Source organism: Indicator indicator, chromosome 13 (assembly GCF_027791375.1).
Source record: "Indicator indicator isolate 239-I01 chromosome 13, UM_Iind_1.1, whole genome shotgun sequence".
In the NCBI taxonomy this organism is placed as follows: Eukaryota; Metazoa; Chordata; class Aves; order Piciformes; family Indicatoridae; genus Indicator; species Indicator indicator.
Genome location: NC_072022.1, coordinates 27975545 through 28000632, shown reverse-complemented (window position 1 = coordinate 28000632; position 25088 = coordinate 27975545). Strand labels below are relative to the sequence as shown.

The 25088-nt window shown below is 50.7% G+C and overlaps 1 protein-coding gene across 1 annotated transcript in view; it reads right to left on the bottom strand.

Moving 5' to 3' along the window:
* GMPS (guanine monophosphate synthase) overlaps positions 1 to 24315 on the bottom strand; it is a 31862-nt gene extending 7547 nt beyond the window's left edge. Inside the window, exons 1-12 of the mRNA XM_054385972.1 lie at positions 24289 to 24315; positions 17911 to 18092; positions 14183 to 14297; positions 13217 to 13314; positions 11052 to 11155; positions 10469 to 10662; positions 10009 to 10174; positions 8558 to 8709; positions 6523 to 6696; positions 5294 to 5399; positions 2801 to 2916; positions 1261 to 1386 (exon numbers count right to left, since the gene is read on the bottom strand). Coding sequence (XP_054241947.1) covers positions 1261 to 1386; positions 2801 to 2916; positions 5294 to 5399; positions 6523 to 6696; positions 8558 to 8709; positions 10009 to 10174; positions 10469 to 10662; positions 11052 to 11155; positions 13217 to 13314; positions 14183 to 14297; positions 17911 to 18092; positions 24289 to 24315 — 1560 coding nt within the window. The remainder of the gene's footprint in view (positions 1 to 1260; positions 1387 to 2800; positions 2917 to 5293; positions 5400 to 6522; positions 6697 to 8557; positions 8710 to 10008; positions 10175 to 10468; positions 10663 to 11051; positions 11156 to 13216; positions 13315 to 14182; positions 14298 to 17910; positions 18093 to 24288) is intronic.
* Positions 24316 to 25088: the final 773 nt, after the last annotated feature.

Genomic DNA, 25088 nt, shown 5'->3' with positions numbered 1-25088 from the left:
GGCCGCAGAGAGCTCCAGAAGCTCACAAGATGAGGCAGCTGATGTAATTCAACCCTGAGAGTGCAAAAAGTTACCTCACAGCTCTGACTGCTCAGTAAGGAGATCTTCCAAGTGATTGCACAGAATCCCATGAGAATGCCAGCTCAGCTCTTGGGTTTGCTTTCTGTTTCTGTCACCCAAGGCCAGTCCACAAAAAGGAAAGTGAAATTAGGAAAGGAAGCAGGGCAGAGATTCAAGTGTGGTTCCTTGCCTCTCCAAGATGAGGATGGAGTTGGACAAGATGACATTTGAGGGTCCCTTCCAATCAGATGCAATCTATGAATGTGAGTTCAATTCCAAATGTACAGGGAAGGGCAACAAGCATGTTCCAGTATGAGAAACAAGGTTCTTTTGGACCAGCTTCCAGGACTCCTGAGCCTTAAAGGGGTCTACAAGAGGTCTACAAGCATGGCCAGCAGACCAACAGAGGTGGTTCCCCCACTCTATCCTGCTCTAGTGAGACCTCACCTGCAGTACTGTGCCCAGCCCAGAAGGACATGGATCTGCTGGAGCAGGTCCATGAGGAGGCCACAAAGATGATCAGAGGACTGGAGAACCTCCCCTATGGGGACAGGCTGAGAGAGCTGGGGCTGTTCAGCATGGAAGGCTCCAGGGAGACCTGAATTTCAGTATCTGCAGGGGACCTCCAAGAAGGCCAGGGAGGGACTGTTCAGAAGGGGCTGTGGGGACAGGATGAGGAGCAATGGTTTGAAACTGGAGCAAGGCAGAGCTGTTGGACATCAGAAGGAAGTTCTGCACCATGAGGGTGGTGAAATACTGGAACAGGCTGCTCAGAGATGTGTTTTGAGGCTCCATCCCTGGAGAAGTTCAAGGTGAAACTTGATGGGGCCCTGATTTGGAGATGTCCCTGCAGCCTGCAGGGGGGTTAGACAAGATGCCCTTTTGAGAGTCCCTTCCAACCTGATGCAGTCTGTGCCTGTGAAGCCCAGAAGTGACCAGCATCATTCAACTTTAATGATATCCTCCAGCACAACACTTGGCATCTACTCAAGGGCCTAGTCAGCTGTCTTGACACCTCTGCTCTACAGCAGCAGTGGCAAGTGACAACAGCCCAGGCATCAGAGTGACTGGAAGCTGCTGTTCTTGACTCAAGCCCCTTCTTTGCACTCTTAAAGCAGCAATTAGCAAGCTTGGGTGCAGCCCTGTCACACTGCCAGCCAGCAGTCTTCAGAACCCCCCCCCAGGAGGAATCCACTTTACCTGCACTCCCACAGTTTTGATGGGTAACAAGAAGGCATTCAGTGAATGTAGGCTTGTGATCTGCATCAGCTTCTCTTGGTCTTCCTCAGTTGTACAGGCTTTGACCCTCTGCAGCAAAGTATGTGGCTGTGCAAAGGAGGCAGGGAAACAAATCCTCATTACATTAAAGCCTCCAACAGAACTTAGTGCAAGCCAAATCACTAAGTTACTAAAATTCAGCCCACATTTACCTCCCTGCTTAAAACCCACCTCTCACTGAATTTTAACAACAGCTATTTGCTAGAGCAACTTTATTTGATTAGATTTGTAGCCCAAACTGAAGCTCTCCAAGGCCATAGGTGAAGCTCCTCTCTTTCACTTGGCATTTTGGTTGTGGGTTTCAGGTGCAGGACAAAGCAATCTCCTGTTCTGCTGCCTTAGCATTCCACAAGTTCTCAAGGAAATGCTGCCTTCAGTGCTCTGGAGGGCATGTTTAGATGGAACACAAGCTTCCAGAGGTATGGTCAGATCTATCACACACAGACACATGTGCCCAGAAGCTACCACATCACCAGCTAACAGCACTGGGTGGTTTCTTAAGCAATCAGGCAGCAAAAGTCCTTTGTTTGTGTTTCCTCCACTGCACTAATTCCCCAGTCTGAGACCATTACCCTGGAGCTGAACCAGCAGCAGCCAATGCAAACCAGCAAGGACAGGGAGCAGTGCTTGGGATGACACAAACTAGAATGCAGGAGGTTCCACCTCACCATGAGGAGAAGCTTCTTTGCTTAAAGGGTGCTGGAGGCCTGGAGCAGGCTGCCCAGAGAGGTTGTGGAATGTCCTTGTGTGGAGACATTCCAAACCCACTTGGCTGTGTTCCTGTGTGACCTTCTCTAGGTGACCCTGCCTTGGCAGAGGGCTTGGACTCCATCTCCAGAGGTCTCTTCCAACCTCTGCCATTCTGTGACTTTTGAACTTAGATTTAGAGCAAGCTTCTGATAACAACTTTTCACCTCCCTGCAGTTTAGTTGAGGTGAACTGAGAGTAATCACAAAGCTCAGAACACCTAACTGATGTTGTTTAACTCCCAGATTTCTTAACAACTTCAGGTTTTTATCCAGGACATTTGGCATCAGCTCCTGGCTCCTGCACTTTCATTTAGGCTTCAGTGATTGTCAGAGCAGGCAAATCTAGAAAGTTTCCACTCTTTCAGGGAGGGAAAAATCTTTTCTTGACGCTGTGTGATTAGAACTATCACTGGAAATCCTCATCTAGAGCCAGTTTAACTAAAACAAGATGTAGTTCCTGTTTGAAGGGTATAAGAGCTTCTCCTTTCCAGCAATTAACACTTTAATCAATCATGGCATGAAAAATTTGACTGTCCCACACAGAATGGCTTCAAGTGGCTTGCAATGGAATAAATTACTCCTTCAAAGAGCACAAAGAAGTAGTTTCAAACTTTTTTTTTTTTTTGCAGCAGCAGCAGCTTAAACCTCACTGCATGGCACTAAAGAGCAACCTCACTACTTTTACACACACTGAAAGTCAGGAATTTTGGTACCTTCTTAACGCTGGCAGAAAAATCTGCAACTATTTTCAAGATGTTGTTTGTTTCAGGGAAGTCTTTGCACACATAAGGCTCTTCAGCACAGATCACTCTGATTGCTAGGCCAGGCCCTGTAAGGAAAAAAAAAAAACAAAAAAAAACCGACAAACCCCAAGATATTTAACAATAATGATAATAAAAAAAGCTGCTTTGCATCTGAAAATGTGCCAGCAGTTGGAGCAGTCACCAAGTACAGTGATGCTTTGCCATTGTCCCTGCCCTTCTGTTGTCTTAGCACCCTACAAGACACAAACCCCACTTCATTCTGCTTCTCTTTGCTACATTTAAGCATTCTTTATTCACCCCTAAACCTGGCTGGTGGTGTAAAGCAGCAGCTGGTGAAGTGTGAAGGCTGCATCTGGGATATTGTGTCCAGTTCTGGGCCCCTCAGTTCAAGAAGGGCCTCAGGGAACTGCTTGAGAGAGTCCAGCTCAGAGCAACAAAGCTGCTGAAGGCAATGGAACATCTCCCTGCTGAGGACAGGCTGAGGGAGCTGGGGCTTGGAGCAGAGGAGCCTGAGAGGTGCCCTCATTCCTGTTGATAGAGATGTGCAGGGCTGGAGCCAGGCTCTGCTCAGGGATGTCCAAGGACAGCACAAGGGGCACTGGACGCAAGCTGGAGCAGAGGAGGTGCCACAGGAACAAAAGGGAAAACTTTGTCACTGTGAGGCTGCTGGAGGCCAGGAGCAGGCTGCACAGGGAGGTTGTGGAGTCTCCTTCAGTGAAGACATTCCAAATCCACCTGGATGTGTTCCTGGGTGACTTGCCCCAGGTAGTGCTGCTCTGGCAGGGGACTTGGACTGGATGAGCTTTTAAGGTCCTTTCCAACCCCTAATCTTCTGTGATTCTGTGATCACAGCCCAGCCTACTGCCCTCTGCTACCCACCAGGCAACTTGGCTCAGAGTGTTTCATAGAATCACGAAGGCTGGACAAGCCCTCTAAGATCATCAGGTCCAACTGTCAACCCAGCATCTCTTAGATGTTTGGCCTAGAAGATCTTTGCAGGTCCCTTTCCAAGCCCTACCACAGTGTGACTGATTCTGTGGTGGATGGCAAGGCAAAGCGAACAGAAGCCTCCTCCTTCCCTTTGCTAGGCAACAGGGATGAAAGAGCTGGTTCTAGCATACACTTGAATCCCTGCTGGTTCTACAGACCCCTGAAGGCTATTTGACCTTTTATCTGCTTGACACAAAAGCGGATTTAATTTGCTGGCATGGTCTGAAGGCAGCTCCTTGCATTTGAGGGGCTGCTGGTACAGGAGCACAGCCCACGCGCTGCCAGTGACTGCTGCACACCCTGCAGGACAACCTTCAAACAGACAGAGGAATCCACCCCAAGGGATGGGGGCTGGCTCTGTCAGGCACTCTGATGGGTTGGGGTGAAGAACTGATGGTATTTTCCATGCCATCATCTTCAAAACAGCAAATGACCCTTGGAGAAGCAGGCAGATAAAAGGACATTCATTTAAGATACATCTGAGGGCTCAGGCAGCAGTCAGCTGCACTCCACTGATCCTTCTTGGCTTCTACAACTCAAAAAAAAAAATACAGCTAAAAGCAAACTCAGTTATAGAACTTATCCTTCAGTCATGATACAGAACAAAGCTGCTCTTAAATGTTCCTGTCCTGACAATGATCCTGCTTAAGGAAGAGTTGGGGTTTGTTCAGCCTGGGGAAGAGAATGCTCCAGGGAGACCTTAAAGCATCCTATCCTTCCAGGAGGATCCTGAAGGGTCTACAGGAGAGCTGGGGAGGGACTTTTGATAAGGGCTAGCAGTGACAGCTGCCAGGGTTGATGGCTTCAGACTGGAAGAAGTTTGATTTAGATGAGACATTAGGAGGAAATTCTTCCCCTGGAGGGTGCTGAGGCACTGGAATAGGTTGTCCAGAGAGGTTATGGAGGCTCCAAGGCAGGAAGTGTTCAAGACCAGACTGGATGAGGCCTTGAGCAACCTGGGCTAGAGGCAGGTGTCCCTGCCCATGGCAGGGGGGGTTGGAACTAGGTGATCTTGAGGGTCCCTTCCAACCCAACCCAGTCCATGGTTCTAATAAAAGGTAAATTTTAGAGACTCCAACATAAATGTTATGTATATCCTAATAAAGGCTGGGGGGCAAGAGGCTGGGGCCAGACTCTGCTCAGTGGTGCCCAGGGATAGGCCAAGGGGCACAAAACTGGACCCCAGGAGGTTCCATGTGAGCAGGAGGAGAAAGTTGTTTGGTGTGAGGGTGCTGGAGGGCTGGAGCAGGCTGGCCAGAGAGGTTGTGGAGTGTCCTTGTGTGGAGAGCTTCCAACCCCCCCTGGGCATTGTGCTGCTGGGCAAGCTGCTGGGGGTGCCCTGCTGGAGCAGGGCTTGGACTGGGTGAGCTCCAGAGGTCCCTTCCAAGCCCACCACGCTGGGATTCTGGGATCCACAGCCCTTCACTGAGTGGCACAAAGCAAGTCTCCTACCTGGGAAGGGATGCCTGGAAACCAGCTCCTCAGGAAGGCCAAGCTCTCTCCCCAGCACTCGCACCTCATCCTTGTGGAAGTCTTTCAGGGGCTCTATTACTTTACCCTTCAAAGAAAAGAACAAAGCAGCAATTGTCACTCCAGCTTTCACACTCAGACAGAAAGCCCCCAAATGTTTAGGTTATGGCAGTCAGCCTGTCCTGCTTTCCCCAGCAGTGGCTGCCAACAGCCACACCAACACTGGAAAGCAGCAGAGGTGAATGTGGGCTTTGTGCAAACAGCTGCAGTGCAGAGATTAAGAGAAGTCAGAGGTCCTGCCAGAAGTATCAGTGGCACAGTGTGATCTAGCTGTAGGCCAAGCCTGTTCTACCTGCCTTCAGGCTTTTCTTCTTTTCCCTGGAAGTTCAAATCAATCTAAAAGCCTTCAAAATACAAATTGTAAAACCTTTTTGGCTGGAAAAGACCTTTAAGATCAGTGTAGGTCAGTAATGGTTAACTTTTACTCACCAGTAACCAAGCACCTTGCAACAGGGTTCTGGGATGTCTCCTGTTGATTCTTCCTTACTTTATAATACAGTTAGAGGACTCACAATGCTTAAGAGTGGTCAGGGATTGAACAGGCTGCCCTGGGAGGTAGTGGAGTCACCATCTCTAGAGGTGTTCAAGAAATGTGTGCCCATGGCACTTGGGGACAGGGTTAAATGGCCATGGTGGTGTTAGGCTGATGGTTGGATTTGCTGTCTGCTGACATCTTCCTCAGTCCAATGCTGGACAACACTCAAACAATTTTGACTACTCTGGGAAGGGACTTTTGACAAGGGTTTGTTTTGATAGGATGAGGGGAAATGGCTTCAAGCTGGAAGAGGGGAGACAGACTGGAGATTAGGAGGAAATTCTTGACAGTGAGGGTGGGGAGACATTGGAACAGGATGCCCAGGGAGCTTGCAACCTGGGCTGATGGGAGGCGTCCCTGCCCATGGGCAGTGGGAGTGAAACTGAATGATCTTGAAGGTCCCTTCCAGCCCAACACATTCTATGATTCTACAAATGTAGCAACTGGAAAGAATCAAAATAAATTGCAGTCTGTTACAATGGACTCTGAAGGGCTTCAGCAGAGTATGGTCTCACCAACAAGACAGTAAGAGCAGCAAAGCCCAAGAGTTGTTCAGTTTTGAGAGCCAGCTTCCCATCTGTGAGGGCCAGAAGGTTACCCCAGCAGCCTCCTTTACCTCTTCTCTTAACTTCCGAATCAGCTCCGTGTCATTATGATGAGTTTTGATGACTTCAGCTTTGCCACTTGCAACCAGGGAAGCACTTTCAATCAGGTCAGGTCGGAGGGTACCCTGAGCTAGAAAAACCTCTTCAGGTTTCAGGTTCATTTCTCCAATAACTTCATTGGCAATCTGTAAAATGGAGAGGGAAAAAACAGACCAAACCAAACAGACAAATGTTCTGATTTACTTTTTGGTTATCAAAGGTTCACAGGAAGAAGTTAAATCACCCAACCAACACTACTGAGCGGCAAATGAACAAAGAGGAAGCCTAATTATGACACCAGCCCATTGCTGAAACACTCCACTAAGCCCATGTTGTGTTGAACAGAAAATGGGATCAATATCCTCAGAGCACAGAAGTGCTGAGTGCTGTGTTTTGCCTGGTGAATGTTCTGCTCTCTCTGCACCACCAACACTGGGTGGAAAATGGTCACCTTCAAAGGAACAGGAGCATGCCTCAACTCACAGCATCCATTTAGGGGTGGGGAAAAAACCCAAACACATTACATGGCAGTTTATGCAACTGAAATCAATGTCCAACCCCGATGGTGGATCTAATGCAATGCTGGTGAAACACCAGTGAGGAACTCCCAACAGTTTCAGGCTTAGGGCAACCTGACAATGGCTTCTTTAGGTCATCCACATCTTAGAAATCCACCAACTACAGTCTGTAGAATGAAAGAGAGTCTGACAAGGAAGGAAAAGCAGAAGGAAGGACAGAAGGGACTTTTGACAAGGGCTGGGAGTGACAGGACAAGGAAAAATGGCTTTGAGCTGGAGGAGGAGAGATTGAAACAGGAGATTAGGAAGAAATTGTTGAGAGTGAAGGTAGAGAGACACTGGAAGAGGTTGCCCAGGGAGGCTGTGGATGCCTTCTCCCTGGAGATATTCAAGGCTAGGCTGGATGAAGCCTTGAGCAAGCTGGGCTGGTGGGAGGTGTCCCTGCCCATGGCAGGGGGTTGGAGCCCGTTCTGTGAATCTCTGAATCTTGAAATGGTGTCATTTAAAACAACCAAGAATGCCAGCTGGGAAGTGACCCCAAGGATCATCTGTCCAAACCTTTCTAGCTGACAGTGCAGCTGAACTGAGCTGGCCCAGCACCCTGCCAATCTGAGTCTTAAAACTGACCAATGGAGGGGACTCCACCACTTCCCTTGGGAGATGATTCCAGTGTCCAACTGCAGTCATGAGGAAGCATTCTCTTCTGCAGTCCAATGGGAATGTCCCCAGCAGTAACTTCTCCCCATCACTCCTTGTCCTCCCCATGGGACTCCTTGTGCAAAGGGAGTCTCCCTCCTCCTGGTAGCCACCCTTCATGTCCTGCTCCATGGTGCTCTAAGGTCTCCCCTAAGCCTTCTCTTCTCCAGGCTGAGCACACACAGCTCTCAGCCTTTCCTCACCTGGCAGCTCTTCCACTCCTCTGGATCCTTCTCCTGGCCCTTCCCTGGACACTTTCCAGCCTGTCCCCAGCTCTTTTTGTGCAGCAAGGACCAAAGCTGAGGCAGTGCCCCAGGTGTGGTCTGACCAGCACTGAGCAGAGTGGGACAGTGACTTCTTTATCCCTGCTGGTGATGCCCTGGGTGATGCCCCCAGCACCCTTTCTTTGCTGCTGCAGCTCACTGCTCACTCATGCTGGGACCCCCAGGTCCCTTTCCACAGGGGCTGCTCTCCAGCCAGGTGGATCCCAGGCTGAGCTGCACTCCTGGGTTTTGTGTTCCCAGCTGCAAGGCCTTGCACTTCTGCCTCTTGAACTCCTTAAGGTTCTGGCTAGCCCATTCCTTCAGCCTGTCCAGGTCTTCCTCTCACTTCTAGAGTGTCAACCTCCCCACTTCACCTGCAGACTTCCTGAGGGTACTCTTGATCACATCATTCATGAAGATATGAAACAGTCTTGGGCCCAATATCAATCCCTGGGGGACCCCACTCATGGCTGGGATGCCAGGCTGGGAAAGAACAAAGAAACCAACAAATAACTCTACATAAATATTACCTTGACAAAGGTGTCACCAATGATTTTCCTCTTTTCTTCAGGACTTGTTGTCATATTTAAGGTCTTGCTAATCCTTTTCCTTGGAGTTCTGTCCTCATCTGAGATGGGCAGAGTTGTTGTACCATTGTAGAACGAATGAGCTGCATTCACCACTGCATGAAAAGACAGGAATTTGGGGGGGGTCAGGGAGGCAAAGTGAGTCAAGATTTTTTTTTTATACAAGGTTAAAAAACAACCAACCAACCAACCTACAAACAAGAACAAAAAAATCCCCCACAAAACCATACAGAAACATAAAAAAAGCCCCAACAAGCCTCAGTCTATTGCTTTAAAAAGAGAGATAAGGAAAATCATTCCAATTTTGAACTGCAGTTCAATACCTCAAGAATTAAGTATAATAAAAGCATTTTATTTCTCTTATTAACCTGTGCTAGAGGCCAACTTGTGTGTTGTTTCTTTTTTTTCCACATGCTGAGGCCAGGCAACCATGTGAAAGTTCAGTTCTTGCTTCCCCCTCTTGGATTATAACTCACTTGCTTTATTTAAGCAGTTTCCAGGATGGTATTTCCCCCCAAGGCCCTTTCTGCAACCCAAATTAAATGATGCACCATTGACTCATGGTACATTATTATGCCTCTTTAATTTAGAGAGGACCAGCTGGGAGGCTCTTTGCCATCTCCTAGCAGCACCATGACCTACAGCAGGAGTGTTTGCAACAAAGAGATTCCCTCTGGCAGCCTCTGGTCTACAGGGTGCAACAAGAAAGATTTTCCCACTAAAAATGTAATCATAAATAAAACACATAATAAAGAAAAAGTGTGTGCAGAATCATGGAATAGTAAGAGTTGGAAAGGACCTCTGGAGATGAAGATCAACCCCCGGCCAAAGCAGAAGCACCTAGGGCAGGTCACACAGGAACACATCAAGGAGGGTCTTGAAAGTCTCCAGAGAAGGAAGTTCCAGGAGGGAAAAAAAAATTGCCTTGACAAAGTAATTCTGACTGTAATAGCAACAGGGCCAAGAGGCTGGGGCCAGGCTCTGCTCAGTGGTGCCCAGGGATAGGCCAAGGGGCACAAACTGGAGCCCAGGAGGTTCCATGTGAGCAGGAGGAGAAAGTTGTTTGGTGTGAGGGTGCTGGAGGGCTGGAGCAGGCTGGCCAGAGAGGTTGTGGAGTGTCCTTGTGTGGAGAGCTTCCAACCCCCCCTGGGCATTGTGCTGCTGGGCAAGCTGCTGGGGGTGCCCTGCTGGAGCAGGGACTTGGACTGGCTGAGCTCCAGAGGTCCCTTCCAACCTCCACCACGCTGGGATTCTGAGATCCACAGCCCTTCACTGAGTGGCACAAAGCAACTCTCCTAGCTGGAAAGGAGCAAAATACAGCAGAGCCCAGCACATTTTCAGAGCCTGGCCCCACCCCCAGTGGTATCAGCTGGGATTTAGCAGCTTTTTGGTACCTTTCACTTGAATGCCAAGCTTCTTGAGGGCCTCCTCCACAGACTGACTCTCTCTCTTGCGCATGAAACCGTTGTCAATGTGCACAGCTATGACCTGATCCCTGTTCAAAGCTCTGTTCAGGAGAGCAGTGCACACCGTGGAGTCCACACCACCACTGAGTAAGACCTGAGGGGGAGGGGGAAGAGGAGAGAAAAACCTCAAAACATGGTCAGCTCTCTGGGGGGAAAGTGTGGACAAACAGTTCAGATACCGCTGTGCAGATCAGAGCAGGACTCTGGCTTGGAGTCGATGATGTGGAGGGCAAGAAGGAGTCAAACAATGCCTCAAAACCCAACTGTGCAAAGTCTCTCAAGCCTGGTTAATGTGTTACTGGAGCAGCTGTGGCAGTGTCACTGTCAGGCTTTTGCTTTCATCAAAACTGAAGCCCCAGAGCCCCACCCCAAAGCCCCATCTACTCACCAGCACTTTTGAGGAGCCCACTTTCTCCTTGATGTCTTGGATGCACTGAAGCTCTCTGTTTTCCACTGTGAAGGTACCACTGCATCCAGCAATATCATAAAGAAAATTCTTCAGGATCATCTTCCCATTCACTGTCAGGCTGACTTCAGGGTGGAACTGGGCTCCATACAGCTTTTTGGATTCGTTTGCTATGCCTTCATTGGGGCAAAGAAAGGGGTATGACCAAAACCACATCACTTGGAGGTGAAATGCACACCCAAGAAAGCCAAGCAGAGACTTGGAGTGATTTCTTCTGCCACACTTTGGCAGAAGTGGAGCAGGGGAGATTTAGGTTGGACATCAGGAAGAAGTTCTGCACAGTGAGGGTGGGGAGACACTGGAACAAGTTGCTCAGGGATGTGGTTGAGGCCTCATCCCTGGAGACATTCAAAATCAGACCTGATGTAGCCCTGGGCAGCCTGCTCTAGTTAGAGATGTCCCTGCTGCCAGCAGGGGTGTTGGGCAAGATGCCCTTTGCGGGTCCCTTCCAACCCAATGCAATCTCTGAACCCGGAAAAGGACAATTTCAGTGCAAAATAAATACCTGCTATGATGTTCCCAGACTGTGCAACCACTTTGAATCCATCTGCTACTTTATCCACACTGTCTCCATGAGTGAGGAGCACAAGCTCTTCCTTCTGAAGGCCCCTAAATGAAGATTGAAACCCAGAATTAATTAAAAAACTAAGAACAAAGACCTGAGTACCTGCATTCCCAAGAGAAGCTCTTAGGGATCCCAATGAAAGAACAGCTCCATGATCAGGTCAGAAATGGACAAGGGGTAATGGATATAAACTCCAGCACAGGAGGTTCCACCTCCACATGAGGAGGAACTTCACTGGGAGGGTCCCAGAGCCCTGGAACAGGCTGCCCAGAGAGGTTGTGGAGTCTCCTTCTCTGGAGACTTTCTGCACCCATCTGGATGTGTTCCTGTGTGACCTGTGCTGGATTCTATGGTCCTGCTCTGGCAGGGGGGTTGGACTGGGTGATCCTCAGAGGTCCCTTCCAACCCCTAACATCCTGTGAGCCTGGGATCCTGTATGCAGGATTTCCTTCCTAGAAAGTCAGCTCCAACTCTGAGATGCCTCCACTGGAAGCTTGTCCAACAAGAGACAACCCCAGTGCCTTCTGAATTAAGATACATTTTTTGTTTGTTTTGTTTTTTTTTTTTTTATAAACAGGCACAAACTGGAGCCCAGGAGGTTCCTTGTGAGCAGGAGGAGAAAGTTGTTTGGGGTGAGGGTGCTGGAGGGCTGGAGCAGGCTGGCCAGAGAGGTTGTGGAGTGTCCTTGTGTGGAGAGCTTCCAACCCCCCCTGGGCATTGTGCTGCTGGGCAAGCTGCTGGGGGTGCCCTGCTGGAGCAGGGGCTTGGACTGGCTGAGCTCCAGAGGTCCCTTCCAACAGCTACCATTTGCTGATATGCCAATATTGAAGGATTCCCTCCCTGCCATGCAGAGCCACCTAGAGTCAGTCAGGGGACTCAGAGTCCTGCTTTTCAATTCAAAGAGGAGTTTTTTTTGCTCAAAACTAAGTGTTTTCAGGACATCTCAGACTTTAGGCAGGGGAAAGTGACTAAAACTGAAACATCAGGCAGGAGTAATCTGTGAGAATTACTCTAAGAAACTTCAGAGGCATTGACAAAAGTACCAAGAAATCTACTTCTGGTTTAATAAATCTTCATAAAATAATCTTAAAGGAAGGCAGAAAACAAATGGGTTCAGGATCTCTGGTACCTTGCAAAGAACGGGTGAGTGCAACAGGCACTGCACAGAGCACTGCAGGAGCTTAACACCAGAGTCAGGCACTGCACAGAGCACTGCAGGAGCTTAACACCAGAGTCAGGCACTGCACAGAGCACTGCAGGAGCTTAACACCAGAGTCAGGCACTGCACAGAGCACTGCAAGAGCTTAACACCAGAGTCAGGCACTGCACAGAGCACTGCAGGAGCTTAACACCAGAGTCAGGCACTGCACAGAGCACTGCAGGAGCTTAACACCAGAGTCAGGCACTGCACAGAGCACTGCAAGAGCTTAACACCAGAGTCAGGCACTGCACAGAGCACTGCAGGAGCTTAACACCAGAGTCAGGCACTGCACAGAGCACTGCAGGAGCTTAACACCAGAGTCAGGCACTGCACAGAGCACTGCAGGAGCTTAACACCAGAGTCAGGCACTGCACAGAGCACTGCAGGAGCTTAACACCAGAGTCAGGCACTGCACAGAGCACTGCAAGAGCTTAACACCAGAGTCAGGCACTGCACAGAGCACTGCAAGAGCTTAACACCAGAGTCAGGCACTGCACAGAGCACTGCAAGAGCTTAACACCAGAGTCAGGCACTGCACAGAGCACTGCAAGAGCTTAACACCAGAGTCAGGCACTGCACAGAGCACTGCAAGAGCTTAACACAAAGATTCTCACGCTGTGACAAACTTCATAGTGTCTCCATGAAGCCCTTCTACTTTGAAACAAGAGGGTTCCACACTACTCCAAGCAAACATCCCTGCATTTCTAGAATCAAGCAATAAATTCTGCCCAGGTGTTTGTGCAGTGAGTAACTTGCTTACTTGTGGACACAGCTGGAACAGTTGCATTAGAAATGATCAGGGCAGCATGGGTGGAATTTCAGTATTTTCTTTAAAAGAAGCTTCCTCTCAACCAAACACCAATTTCCAGCCTGGTATCTCCAACAACTAAAAACATTGAGGTACCTGAAGAGTGAACATGTGTTATCCAGAGTGATGCTGAACACTCCATCCTCTCTAACACTCTTCTTGTGCACTGTGCCTCCAAAGACTTTATTCATCATCTGTCAAAACAAAAATACTACATGAAAAAAACACAATCAAGTAACACTTGGAACTTGAGGAAGGCAAACTTAGACTGGAGATGAGGAAGAAATTGTTGAAAGTGAGGGTGGGGAGACACTGGAAGAGGTTGCCCAGGGAGGCTGTGGATGCCTCCTGCCTGGAGGCGTTCAGGGCCAGGCTGGATGAGGCCTGGGCTGGGGGGGAGGTGTCCATTAGAGATCCTGAGGGGCCTGGAGCAGCTCTGTGAGGAGCAAAGGCTGAGAGTCTTGGGGCTGAGAGCCTGCAGAAGAGCAGCCCCAGAGGGAATTAAGCAGTGCTCAGCAAGAGCTAAAGGGCTTGTGGGGGGCAAGAGGCTGGGGTCAGACTCTTCTCAAATACTGCCCAGGGACAGGCCAAGGGGCACAAACTGGAACCCAGGAGGTTGCATGTGAGCAGGAAGAGAAAGTTGTTTGGTGTGAGGGTGCTGGAGGGCTGGAGCAGGCTGCCCAGAGAGGTTGTGGAGTCTCCTTGTGTGGAGAGCTTCCAAGTCCCCTCCAGCCATGGTGCTGCTGGGCAAGGTGCTGTGGGTGCCCTGCTTCAGCAAATCATCATGGACTGGGTGGCCTCCAGAGGTCCCTTCCAACCTGTAGCATTGTGAGAAAAAGGCAGAGGGAACAGAGTCTACAGCACTTCAGGAAAGCCAAATCATTTAGGCTTCTCTTCAGTGGAGCCAAGAGAAGAACAGAGTTATGCCCTGTGATACTTTAAAAGCATCATTTGCACACTGCTGGCATTTGAACAGCAGGCCCTTGAGGAGCTCATCTTCAGTTAGCAGCAGAAATGAGGCTTAGGACGGGGCTGTAGACAAAACATCTCTGTCCACAGCACCTGCATGCCATAGCAGATCCCAAGAACTGGTTTTCCTATTGTAAATATGGCTGGGTCAAACCAGGGGGCATCTTCTGCATACACAGAATTTGGTCCTCCAGAGATGATGATAGCTCTGCAGACAAAAGAGAGAGAAAACAGCAACTCAGATACAGGCTTTGCTCCAGAAGCTCTTGATTTGGATATTCACATTCTGCTATCAATTTTAACACATTCATCCCAATTTCCCTGGGCAGTTTTGAGACCAGTGCTGTTTGACAGCTTTGTAAGCTACAGAGCCAGGGGATTGAGGGCAGCCTCAGCAAGTCTGAAGGTGACACCACGCTGGAGGGAAGGGATGGCATCCAGAAGTTGGACTGGATGTTGTTTAATCAGGAATGGAGGAGATAGGTGACAAATGGCAGCTGTGTGGTGCATCAGACATGCTGGAGGGAAGGGATCCATCCAGAGGGACCTGGACAGGCTGCAGAGTTGGGCCTGGGCCAGCCTCATGAAGTTCACCAAGGCCAAGTGCAAGGTCCTGCACCTGGGTCAGGGCAAGACCCCTCAAACCATTGAGTCTAACCAGCAACCCAACCCCACCAAGGCCACCAAACCCTGCCCCCAGGTGCCATGGCCACAGGTTTCTTGAACACCTCCAGGGATGGGGACTCCACCACCTCCCTGGGCAGCCTGTGCCAATCCCTGACCACTCTTGCAGCAAAGAAATTGTTCCTTGTGTCCAACCTAACCCTCCCCTGGCACAATTTCAGGCCAGTTTCTCTTGTTCTATCCCCTGATGCTAGGGAGAAGATACCAACCCCCACCTCACTGCAACCTCTGTCTTTGAAACCCCTCCAGGGATGGGGATTCAGCCACCTCCCTGGGCAGCCTGTGCCAGTGTTTGGGAGCCCTTTCAGTGGTTCAGTGTCTTCTAATGCCCAACCTAAACCTCCCCTGTTTCCACTTGTCCTACACTTGCTCCTAGGGAGAAGAGACCAACACCCACTATGAAGTTCATCCTTCATGCTGTGACAGAGAATTAAATCTTTTCAGAAGGGAAAGAGAGATGATTGAGGGAAGCATGATTTGGAAGACCATGAACTGGAGAAGCACCAAGTCAGGCAATGCTTTTTGGCCTCAGCCCAGGATTGAACAGGGCTGTACCAGACCTTGGACTCCTGCACTGTTTGCTTCATCAAGAACATCAAATTTGTTGTTTTGAGCAAGGAATGCCCAAAAGGAGCAAGATAAAAGCTGCATGCAGGGGATTAAAGGCATCTAATAAGGCTTTTTTCTCATGTTATTGAGAGAGTTTGTCCTGCAAGCTCCGACAGATCAAAACTGCTCCATTTTTAAGCAGCAGTATGCTGACATCTGTACAACCAGCAGAAACCCTCATGTAGGAACTGCATTGGGTTGGGAGAGACCCTCAAAACTCATCTTGACCACCCCCCCTGCAGTCAGCAGGGACACCTCCAACCAGTGCAGGCTGCCAAGAGCCACATCAAGTCTGACCTTGAATGCCTCCAGGGAAGGAGCCTCAACCACCTCTGGGCAGCCTGTTCCAGTCTCTCCCCACCCTCACTGTGCAGAACTTCCTCCTGATGTCCAACCTAACTCTCCCCTGCTCCAGTTTCAAACCATTGCCCTTGGTCCTATCCCCACAGCCCCTTCTGAAGACTCCCTCCCCAGCCTTCCCATAGATCCTGTTCAGATATTGAAATGCAGCTCTGAGGTCTCCCTGGAGCCTTCTCTTCTCCAGGCTGAACAGCCCCAACTCACTTAGCCTGTCCCCATAGGGGAGGTTCTCAGCCCTCTGATCATCTTTGTGGCCTCCTCTGGACCTTAGAGGAGTCTTCAAGCACCTGAAGGGGGCTATAGGACAGCTGGAGAAGGACTTTGTAAACAGCCATGGAGTGACAGTATGAGGGGTGACAGCTTCAAATGGGAACAAGCTGGATTTAGATTGGACATTAGAAGGAGGTTCTTCCCCATGAGGGTAGTGAGGCACTGGAACAGGTTGCCCCGAGAAGCTGTGGAGGTTCCAAGCCTGGCAGTGTTCAAAGCCAGGTTGGCTGGGACCTTGAGCACCCTGGGCTAGTGGAAGGTGTCCCTGCCCATGCGAATGGGGTTGGAACTGGGTGATCTTTGAGGTCCCTTCTAACTCAAACTGTTCTGTGATGTCAGTGATTGCATCTTTAGCTTGCCACAGAGTGTGCTAGGGAAGCCTATGCAGCAATCTGACTTGGGTATGGTTGCTTCTAAATGCCTTCAGGTCATTCAAATCATTTCCATTTGCCAGTACAATTGAAGAGGTTGCATCTGCATGCAGTCATAGAAATGGAGGGGTTGGAAGGGACCCTCTGCAGATCACTGAGTCCAACCCCATTGCCAAACTTCAGAGGATCTTGCTGTTTTACCTGTTGAACCAGGGCAGCTCTGACTCAAGAAAACAAGTCTTGTGAGTTGCTAAAAATTATTTTCTTAGTTTAACTTCAAAAGAAAATGTAAATACCTAACCTGGGGTAAACTCCCTGAAGATCTTGTGCTGAATCCTGCCCAGCTGTTTCTGGGAAGCAACCAAAACACTTGAACTTAAATGACCACTTGTTGCTGGCAGCAAGGAAAGGTATCAACTATTTAGTGCTTTGTACTTGTTTTTTCCAACCATGAACACCTCCAGGGAGGTGGCATCATTGCAAAGGAAGCTACTGAATGTCAACCTCAGGCAGCTGCCATCCCCAGGCACTGCCAGACTGTAAGAAGAGGCTGGGACCAGACTCTGGGCAGTGGTGCCCAAGAACAGGACAAAGGGCAATGGACACAAACTGGAACCCAGTTCCAGGAGAAGAAACAGGAGGAGAAACTTAATGGAATCATAGAATTGTCAGGGTTAGAAGGAACCTCAGGAATCATCCAGTTCCAACCCCCCTGCCATGGGCAGGGACACCTCACACTACAGCAGGTTGCTCACAGCCACCTCCAGCCTGGCTGCAAAAACCTCCAGGGATGAGGCTTCCACCACCTCCCTGGGCAACCTGTGCCAGTCTCTCACCACCCTCCTGGGGAAGAATTTCTTCCTCACATCCAATCTGAACCTACCCATTTCTAGTTTTACTCCATTCCCCCCAATCCTATCACTCCCTGACACCCTCAAAAGTCCCTCCCCAGCTATCCTATAGCCCTCTTGAGATACTGGAAGGCCACAATAAGGTCTCTTTGGAGCCTTCTCCTCTCCAGCCTGCACAACCCCAACTCTCTCAGGCTGTCCTCATAGCAGAGCAGCTCCAGCTCATCCCCATGGTCCTTCTCTGGACACCTTCAAACACATCCAGCACTTCTTTGCAGCCTTTCCATGCAAGCCAAGGGCATATCACCTGTTCCACCTAATGAAGCCCCGTCCCTCAGGGGCACCTGCCAGAAACGCAAGCCCAGGTAGAAGGATGGTTGAACTTGGGCAGATAAAGTACCAGGGAGGGCAGGCAGGCAAGCAAGCTGTGCCCAGCAGGGCATCACACAGAGCTTGGCAGAGCAAGCCAAGGCACCATCCTGCAGCTACAGCCCAGGGCTGGCCAGGCTTTGCCTGCTTCTCTGTGAGGACCTGTTGGAGGCGGCATCCAAAGCCTCTCCGCACACCCAGACGCGTGCTGGCGAGCAGAGCCCTTCCCAGCACTTGTTTGCTGCAACCCTGCCTGTGAACAGAAGGTTCTGCTGAGTGCTGATGGAGAAGGAGCCAAAAGACCTACCGAAAGCCTTGCTCCCTGATGGCAAAGGCTGGGGTCTCCAAAGGGAAGATCTCGGACTGGACGAAGAGCTCCCGCACCCGGCGGTCGATCACCTTCCCGTACTGCGCCCCGGCGTCCAGGATAACCACGGCGCCCTCGTAGTGGTGCTGCCCATCCTTCAGCTCTCCTCCAGCGTTCTCCGCCTGCAAATGGCACCACCCACCTCAGTGCTGCCTGCAGCGCAGTCACAGTGCAGCAGAGGTCGGCAGGCAGCTCCACAGATCACCCAGTCCCACCCTCCCGGGCCAAGAGCAGGGGCACCCAGGGCAGGCTGCACAGGAATGCATCCAGGTGGGTTTGGAAAGGCTCCAGGGAAGGAGACTCCACAACCTCTCTGGGAAGAATGCTCCAGGGCTCTGTCATCCTCACTGGAAAGAAGTTTCTCCTCATGTTTGAGCCTGAACCTGTTGTTTCTTGCCTTATTACTGTGCACCATCCAAAAGAGCTTGGCCTCATAGACCTGACACCCACCCCTCAGATTTTGATAGGCATCGATCAGATCCCCTCTCAATCTTCTCTTCTCCACACTAAACAGCCCCAGGGCTCTCAGACTCTCTTCATAGGGGAGATGCTCAAGTGCCCTAAGCATCCTTATGGCTCTCCATTGGACTCTCTCCAACAGGTCCCTGTCTCTCTTGAACTGGGAAGCCCCAAACTGGACACAGGATTGCAGGTGTGGTATCACCACACGTGGATCACAGCATCACAAACAGTTTGGGTTGGAAGGCACCTTAAAGGTCATCTAGTTCCAACCCCCCTACCATAGGCAGGGACACCTTCACAGAATTAACCAGGCTGGAAAAGACCTCTGAGATCACCAAGTCCAACCAATTACCCAACACCATCTAATACCTAAACCATGGCACTAAGTGCCAGATCTAGTCTTTTTAAAAATACTTCCAGGGACAGTGACTCCACCACCCCTGGGCAGCCCATTCCAATTGCCAATCACTCTTTCTGTAAAGAATTTCTTCCTACATCCAGCCTCCCAACCAGCCCAGGTTGCTCAAGGCCTCATCCAGCCTGGCCTTGAACACCTCCAGGGAGGAGGCAGCCACAGCCTCCCTGGGCAACCTGTTCCAGTATCTCCCTACCCTTACTGTCAAGAATTTCTTCCTCCTCTCCAGTCTCAATCTCCCCTCCCCCAGCTCAAAGCCATTGTCCCTCACCCTGGCACTCCCAGCCCTTGTCCAAAGTCCCTCCCCAGCTCTCCTGGAGCCCCTTCAGGTACTGGCAGGCTGCTCCTAGGCATCCCTGAAGCCTCCTCTTCTCCAGGCTGAACAGCCCCAATCCTCCCAGCCTGTCCCCACAAGGGAGGTTCTCCAGCCTCTGATCATCTTGGTGGCCTCCACTGGATTCTCTCCAGCAGCTCCAGGTCCTTCTTGTGCTGGGGCCCCAGAACTGGAAGCAGTGCCACAGGTGAGGGTCTCAGCAGAGCAGATCAGAGGGGCAGAATCCCCTCCCTGCCCTGCTGGTCACAGGAGACTGCAGGATACTGGATGTGCCACCAGGATGGTGACAGACCACAGGCTTTAAGGCAAACAAACAACTAACACCTGCAAAGCTCACTGAAGCTGCCTCAGTTCATTATCAAAATGATAAAGACCAGCAGAGGAACTTCTAGATAAAGAGAATCCTCAGGCTGCTAAAGGCCAGGAGATGCACTGACACTAGAAAGGGGCTCTGCACTAACACAGCACATCCCTGCCAAGCAGCCAGACAAACATCCCATCCCCAAAACCAAAGGTGGTACAAATGAAGGGGGGAAAAAAAACCACCAGCAAGCCAAAGAAGGCAGAGCTTTCCAGAAATAAGAAGTTCCTGGCCCTGACCACCACCCCCAGCCTCTTCCTTTGTGCAGTTCCACACCCTCTGATCTTTCCTCAAGCAAAACAGGACAGTACAAAGGCAGAAGAAAAGTGGTTTCCCCCCCATCAGGCTGCCTCATAGCCTGAGCTTTCACTTGCCATTACCTCCTGCAGAGAATAAAGAGGAGAAATGGAGAACAAATGTCTCCACTGAATGAGCCTTGACAAAAACAACTTTTGGATGCAGCATTCAAGCAGATTGCACCTCAGGACAAAGAATTGGCTCTCTCTGACCCAATCACATTGAAATTGGTTGGCCAATTTCAACCACATCTGGAAGAGGGTTAGAAAATGCGAGGACCAAGTTGTTTCTTCCTAAGAAACTGTGAGAAGCAGCAGCTACTCCATGGGAATGTCCTTATAGAATTGTTTGAGTTGGAAGAGACCTTTAAGGTCGAGTCTAACCTTCAACCCAACACCACCATAGCCACCAAACCCTGTCCCCAAGTACCATGGCCACAGGTTTCTTGAACACCTCCAGGGATGGGGACTCCACCACCTCCCTGGGCATCCTATTCCCTGGGCAACGTATTCCAGGGAGGATCTTCAAGGAAGGGGAGCAACACAAACAAAAGGAAGACAACCTTGTGAACACAACCCCAACCTATGACAGCAAGAAACTTATGCAGGAAAACTGCTGCTTAAAGAAGCTGCTTACTTTGGGGGTGGTTTTTCTTTAACTTAAAGCTTACTCTGGTCCCTTACCAACACAGTTTGATGAAGGGAAAACAAAGAGGTTTTAATTCTGCAAAGACTGCACCAAAATCCCATCCTGGAGCTTACAACCATTTCAGGTTTTAATTGTGGCATGTTGGAGTTGTTCTGTACGGTTCTACCAGGCAACACAATCTTCAACCCAGGGTTCCTAGGAGGTTGCCTCCACAGCTGCTGAGGAAGATGAGACAGCCCACAGCATCTCCATGGCATTTCCATGTGGGTGAAGTAATCACCCCCACACCAGCCACAGGTCATCCCAGAGGAGCATCATCCTGCTAGGATACAGCCTCCCAAAAAGTACCCAGCAAAGGCTGCCTCTGAGCTTTCTTCCTCAGCTCCCAAGCCATCCAGGTCACACTGGAGGGCAGCACAGCCTGATGGTGTGTCAGAGTGCCAAGGCTAGAGAGTTTTGAACCCAAATTTAAGAAGGGAAATGTTGTTTAGTAGAGCCCAAAGAGGAACAGATGCTGGGATGGCAGCTCAGGCCTCTGGATACCACAAGCATGCCAGGAGGAAGATGAAGAGAACAGACAGCTCCTGCAGGGACAGGGCTTGTGGAGCCAGCACCTCTTCCTAGCAGGGACTCTCCAGCTTCTAAGAAAAGCTCTTTTTCCCCTCAGGAGGGATATAAGCAGAGTTCCTTGTCTTCTCCTGCTCCATCTTCACAAAAATCTGGAGAACTTCTGTGGAAGCTGGTTTGACAGCTGCCCAAGGCAGTTCAGAGCAGGCAGAGGCACTCTCCTGATGTCCCCAGAGCGGGACTAAAACCAGATGGAACTTGTGCACACCAAGAGAAAAAAAAAAACGGGGGGAGGGGGAATCTATATTCAGCAAATTTAAGTCACAAGTCACCCTGAAAGCCAAATCAGATGTGAAGGGTTCCTCCTGCTCACCATGACTGATGAAATAGTGACTGCACTGTCACTGTATGGTTGGGGCTGGAAGGTACCTTGAAGATCATCCAGTTCCAACTCCCCTGGGCAAGGACACCTCCCAAAAGCCCAGGTTGCTCAAGGCTGTCAAACACTCTATCTCCAGACTGATGTTTGCTGACTGTTTCACTGACCCCAGACCTGCAACCAAAGTCCCAAGTGTCACCTGAACCACACCACCAGCTCCAACTGCACTGCCACAGCAAGGGGCAGCCCTGGAGGGTGGGTGTCAAGAAGAAGGTGTCCTGTGCAAGGACAAGGGGCATGAAGAAGAGTGTTGCCAGCAGGGCAAAGGAGGTTCTCCTCCCCTTCTACTATCTCCTGGTAAGACAACATGTGGAATATTGTGCCCAGTTCAAGAGGGACAAAGAATGAAGGGAGAGAGTCCAGAGGAGGCTATGAGGATGATGGACTGGAACATCTGTCTGCTGGGGAAAGGCTGAGAGCCCTGGGGCTGGTTAGCCTGGAGAAGAGCAGCTTGAGAGGGGATCTGCCCAATGTTTATAAATACCTGAGGGTGGCTGTCAAGAAGGGGCCAAGCTCTTTTCAGTGGTGTCCTGTGATAGGACAAGGGGCAATGAGCACAAACTGGAACCCAGGAAGTTCTACCTCAACACGAGGAGAAAATTCTGTACTGTGAAGGTGCTGGAGCCCTGGAGCAAGCTGCCCAGAGAGGTTGTGGAGCCTCCTTCTTTGGAGACTTTCAAGACTCATCTGGATGTGTTCCTGTGTGACCTGCCTTGGGTGCCCCTGCTTTGGCAAGGGGTGTAGACTGGATGTTCTCCAGAGGTCCCTTCCAACCCCTGACATTCTATGATTCCAGCTCTACCACTTGGTAATACTGAAGAAAAAAAGTTTCCATTGCTGCTGGGTTTTGCATCAAAAAAAAAGGCAAATGATGAGTTCTACAATGAGCCACAGCAGGAGACCTGTCCTCAGCAAAGGACACCACATATTTTACTCCTTGGTGTACCTACCTAGTACTTCAAAATAAGTTTGCATTTCCTACCATCCTGCAGAAGCAGGAGCAGGGCATTTTGCAGCGCTCTGCACACCCACACACTGGCAGAATCCTCATGAATGCCATTTACAAAGCACATGAACACAGAGAACTGTCCATTCTGGAGCACCACCAAGCACCTGGCAAAGCCTGGTCCACAGTAGGGTCAGCCCTGAGCCTTCACCCACACTAACAGCTTAGGACAAGCCTAAACCAAGAGCCTTGATCCGGTGCCTTCAAGCCAGCACAGGTTTTACAAAAGTTTAATTGTTTCCCTGTGACATTAAAATTAAGCAGGTAGAAGGAGACCTACTTAGAATTTTCTTCCAAGTATAACAGGAAAGTAACTCCTCCAACCTCCAGCAGCCTCCAAGACTGATACAAGAGCCCCCAACCCATGATCTCAGATGGACTTCAGATTTACTTCAGTCACATGCAGATCTCTGATGGCTGCTGGGACCCCTGCAGAAACCACTCTTCCTTAGCTCACCCTCATTATCTCACTCTCATTACCCACAGCTTCCTGCCAGCTTCATGTCTTGTCTAGATTTGGGTGCAATCACCCCAAAAGAAGAGCCCTCAAGAGCAGACCTGGCCAGGGAGGAAGACTGGTGCCACGGTCAGGGAAGAGTGTGTCAGAAAATGTCAGTAGGAAGCAACCAAGCACCAAAAAAAACCCTCTCAGAGCCACATTTTCTTGCAAAGAAGGTTTTTATCCTAGTACAGAAGCTGCCTGCGCATCTCTGGAGACATTCAAAACATGCCTGGATGTGTTCCTGTGTGCCCTTTTCTAGGTAAATCTGCCTTGCAGGGCAGGGTTGGACTTGATCTCCAGAGGTCCCTTCCAACCCCTACCATTTTCTATCTTGCAGGATTTTTGTTTCAGAAGTTGGATTACTAAGAAAAAAAAAAAAAAAAGAAAACAAACCTTCCAACTTCCCAAAGGCTTTGGAGTAATTTTGACATCCTGGCATGCAAGACCTACACCAACATGCACCTTTTTTGCCACTGTCACTGCAAACTGGGTGCAGGGCAATGCTGATGGAGCAGCATGATCCAGGGGGGAGGGGTTACAAAGATGGGGATCCTGGGAGGACAAGGGGGAGTCATCTGGACGGGGATCCTGGGGGGGACAGAGAGGGAGTCACCAGGATGGGGATCCTGGGGGGGAAACAAAGGGGGAATCACCAGGACGGGGGTCCTGGGGAGGACAAGGGGGGAGTCACCAGGATGAGGGCTAGTGGGACCAAGCCTGCCCACTCCCATGGCAATTCCAGAAGCCCACTTTTCCCTTCAGCCGGCCGCAGGAGCGCCGGTCCATGCCCGCTCTCAGGGGATGTGATATCCACGCAGCGTGCTTCGCTGCTGGGGACGGTGCCAGCCGTACCGCCGGGGAGCTGCGTTTCGGTTTTAACCGCCCCCCTCCCCCCGAGGCAGTGCAGGCACAGAATAGCCCCAGGCGAAGTGAGCCACACCATGAGGCACCATTTCACAAAATCCTCTTAAATCTAGCTGATGAAATTGAGAAGCTGTGTGGTGCCCGAGAGCCGGCTGGCGGGCCGGGAACGTGGGCAACCGACCTGGCAAGCACCGGCCTCCCATACCCGCCCCCACCGCCGCCCGGCCCCACTCCCAGCCCCCCGGTCTGCTCCACGCCGCAGGGCCGCCCACGGCTCCCAGGAGAAAGCCAGGGCCCGCCGCGGCCATGTGCCCGCCAGACGAGGCAGCAGCCAGGCCGAGCCGGGCTCAGGAGCTACGGCACAAAGCGGCCGTCAGGCCCCAGCGGGCGGCGTCTCGGCGCCAGCAGCTCGGCGACACTGACCTTGGCGTCTCCGTTGCAAAGGGCCATGGGGGCTGGCGGGGCGCGGAGCCGCCTCTGAGGGCTGGGAAGCGACCCCGAGGCGGAGAGCGGGAAGAAAAGGCCGCGCAAAGCCGCGGCCGAGATGAGCTAATGCCGCCCGGCTGCGCCTCCGCCGCGGGGAGGAGGAGCCGGCCACGCTCCGGCGGAAGGGGAGGAGCGCGGGGCCGGCCGTTTTGGCGTCAGAACGTGGGGTTTGGTGCCGTGGTGGAGGCCGTGGCAGGGTGGCCCGGTGGAAAGGGTCGTAGCGCTCCCTAACAACCCAGCCTTTGGGTGTTTGAGCTGCCGGAGCCCGTTTTAATCCGCTTCATAGGTAAAAAGGAAGGTAGAAAGGAGAAATTGCAGTAAATGAGTTTCTGTGTGCTGATGTTGTACAAAGTGCATCTTCTGTGCCTGCTCAGGTGAAGTTTAAAAGGCACCAAGGAAGGGAATTGCTTCAGAGTCTGCCTGTAATGAGCCCGATGTACAGAAAATTCTCTGACTTCGGTTTTCTGGCTTAGAAATTCTGGGAATAAAGTCGGGTGTGAGTACAAGAATTCAAGTTCCCCACGAAATTACAAACCTAAGCGGTTCCATGGAAGTGTTGAGGTTGGCTCTGTCCTAAGGAGACGCTGTGCGATTTTTGTGTTCTGGCTGTGATGGGTCTTGGAAGAATTAAAAATAAACCGAAAAAAAAAATACTTTTAAGTGTAAAAACAGAAGAAAAGTTCGGCACAAAATGTGTTTCTGATGGTCTGATTATTGCGTGATTGTGCAAATTTGGG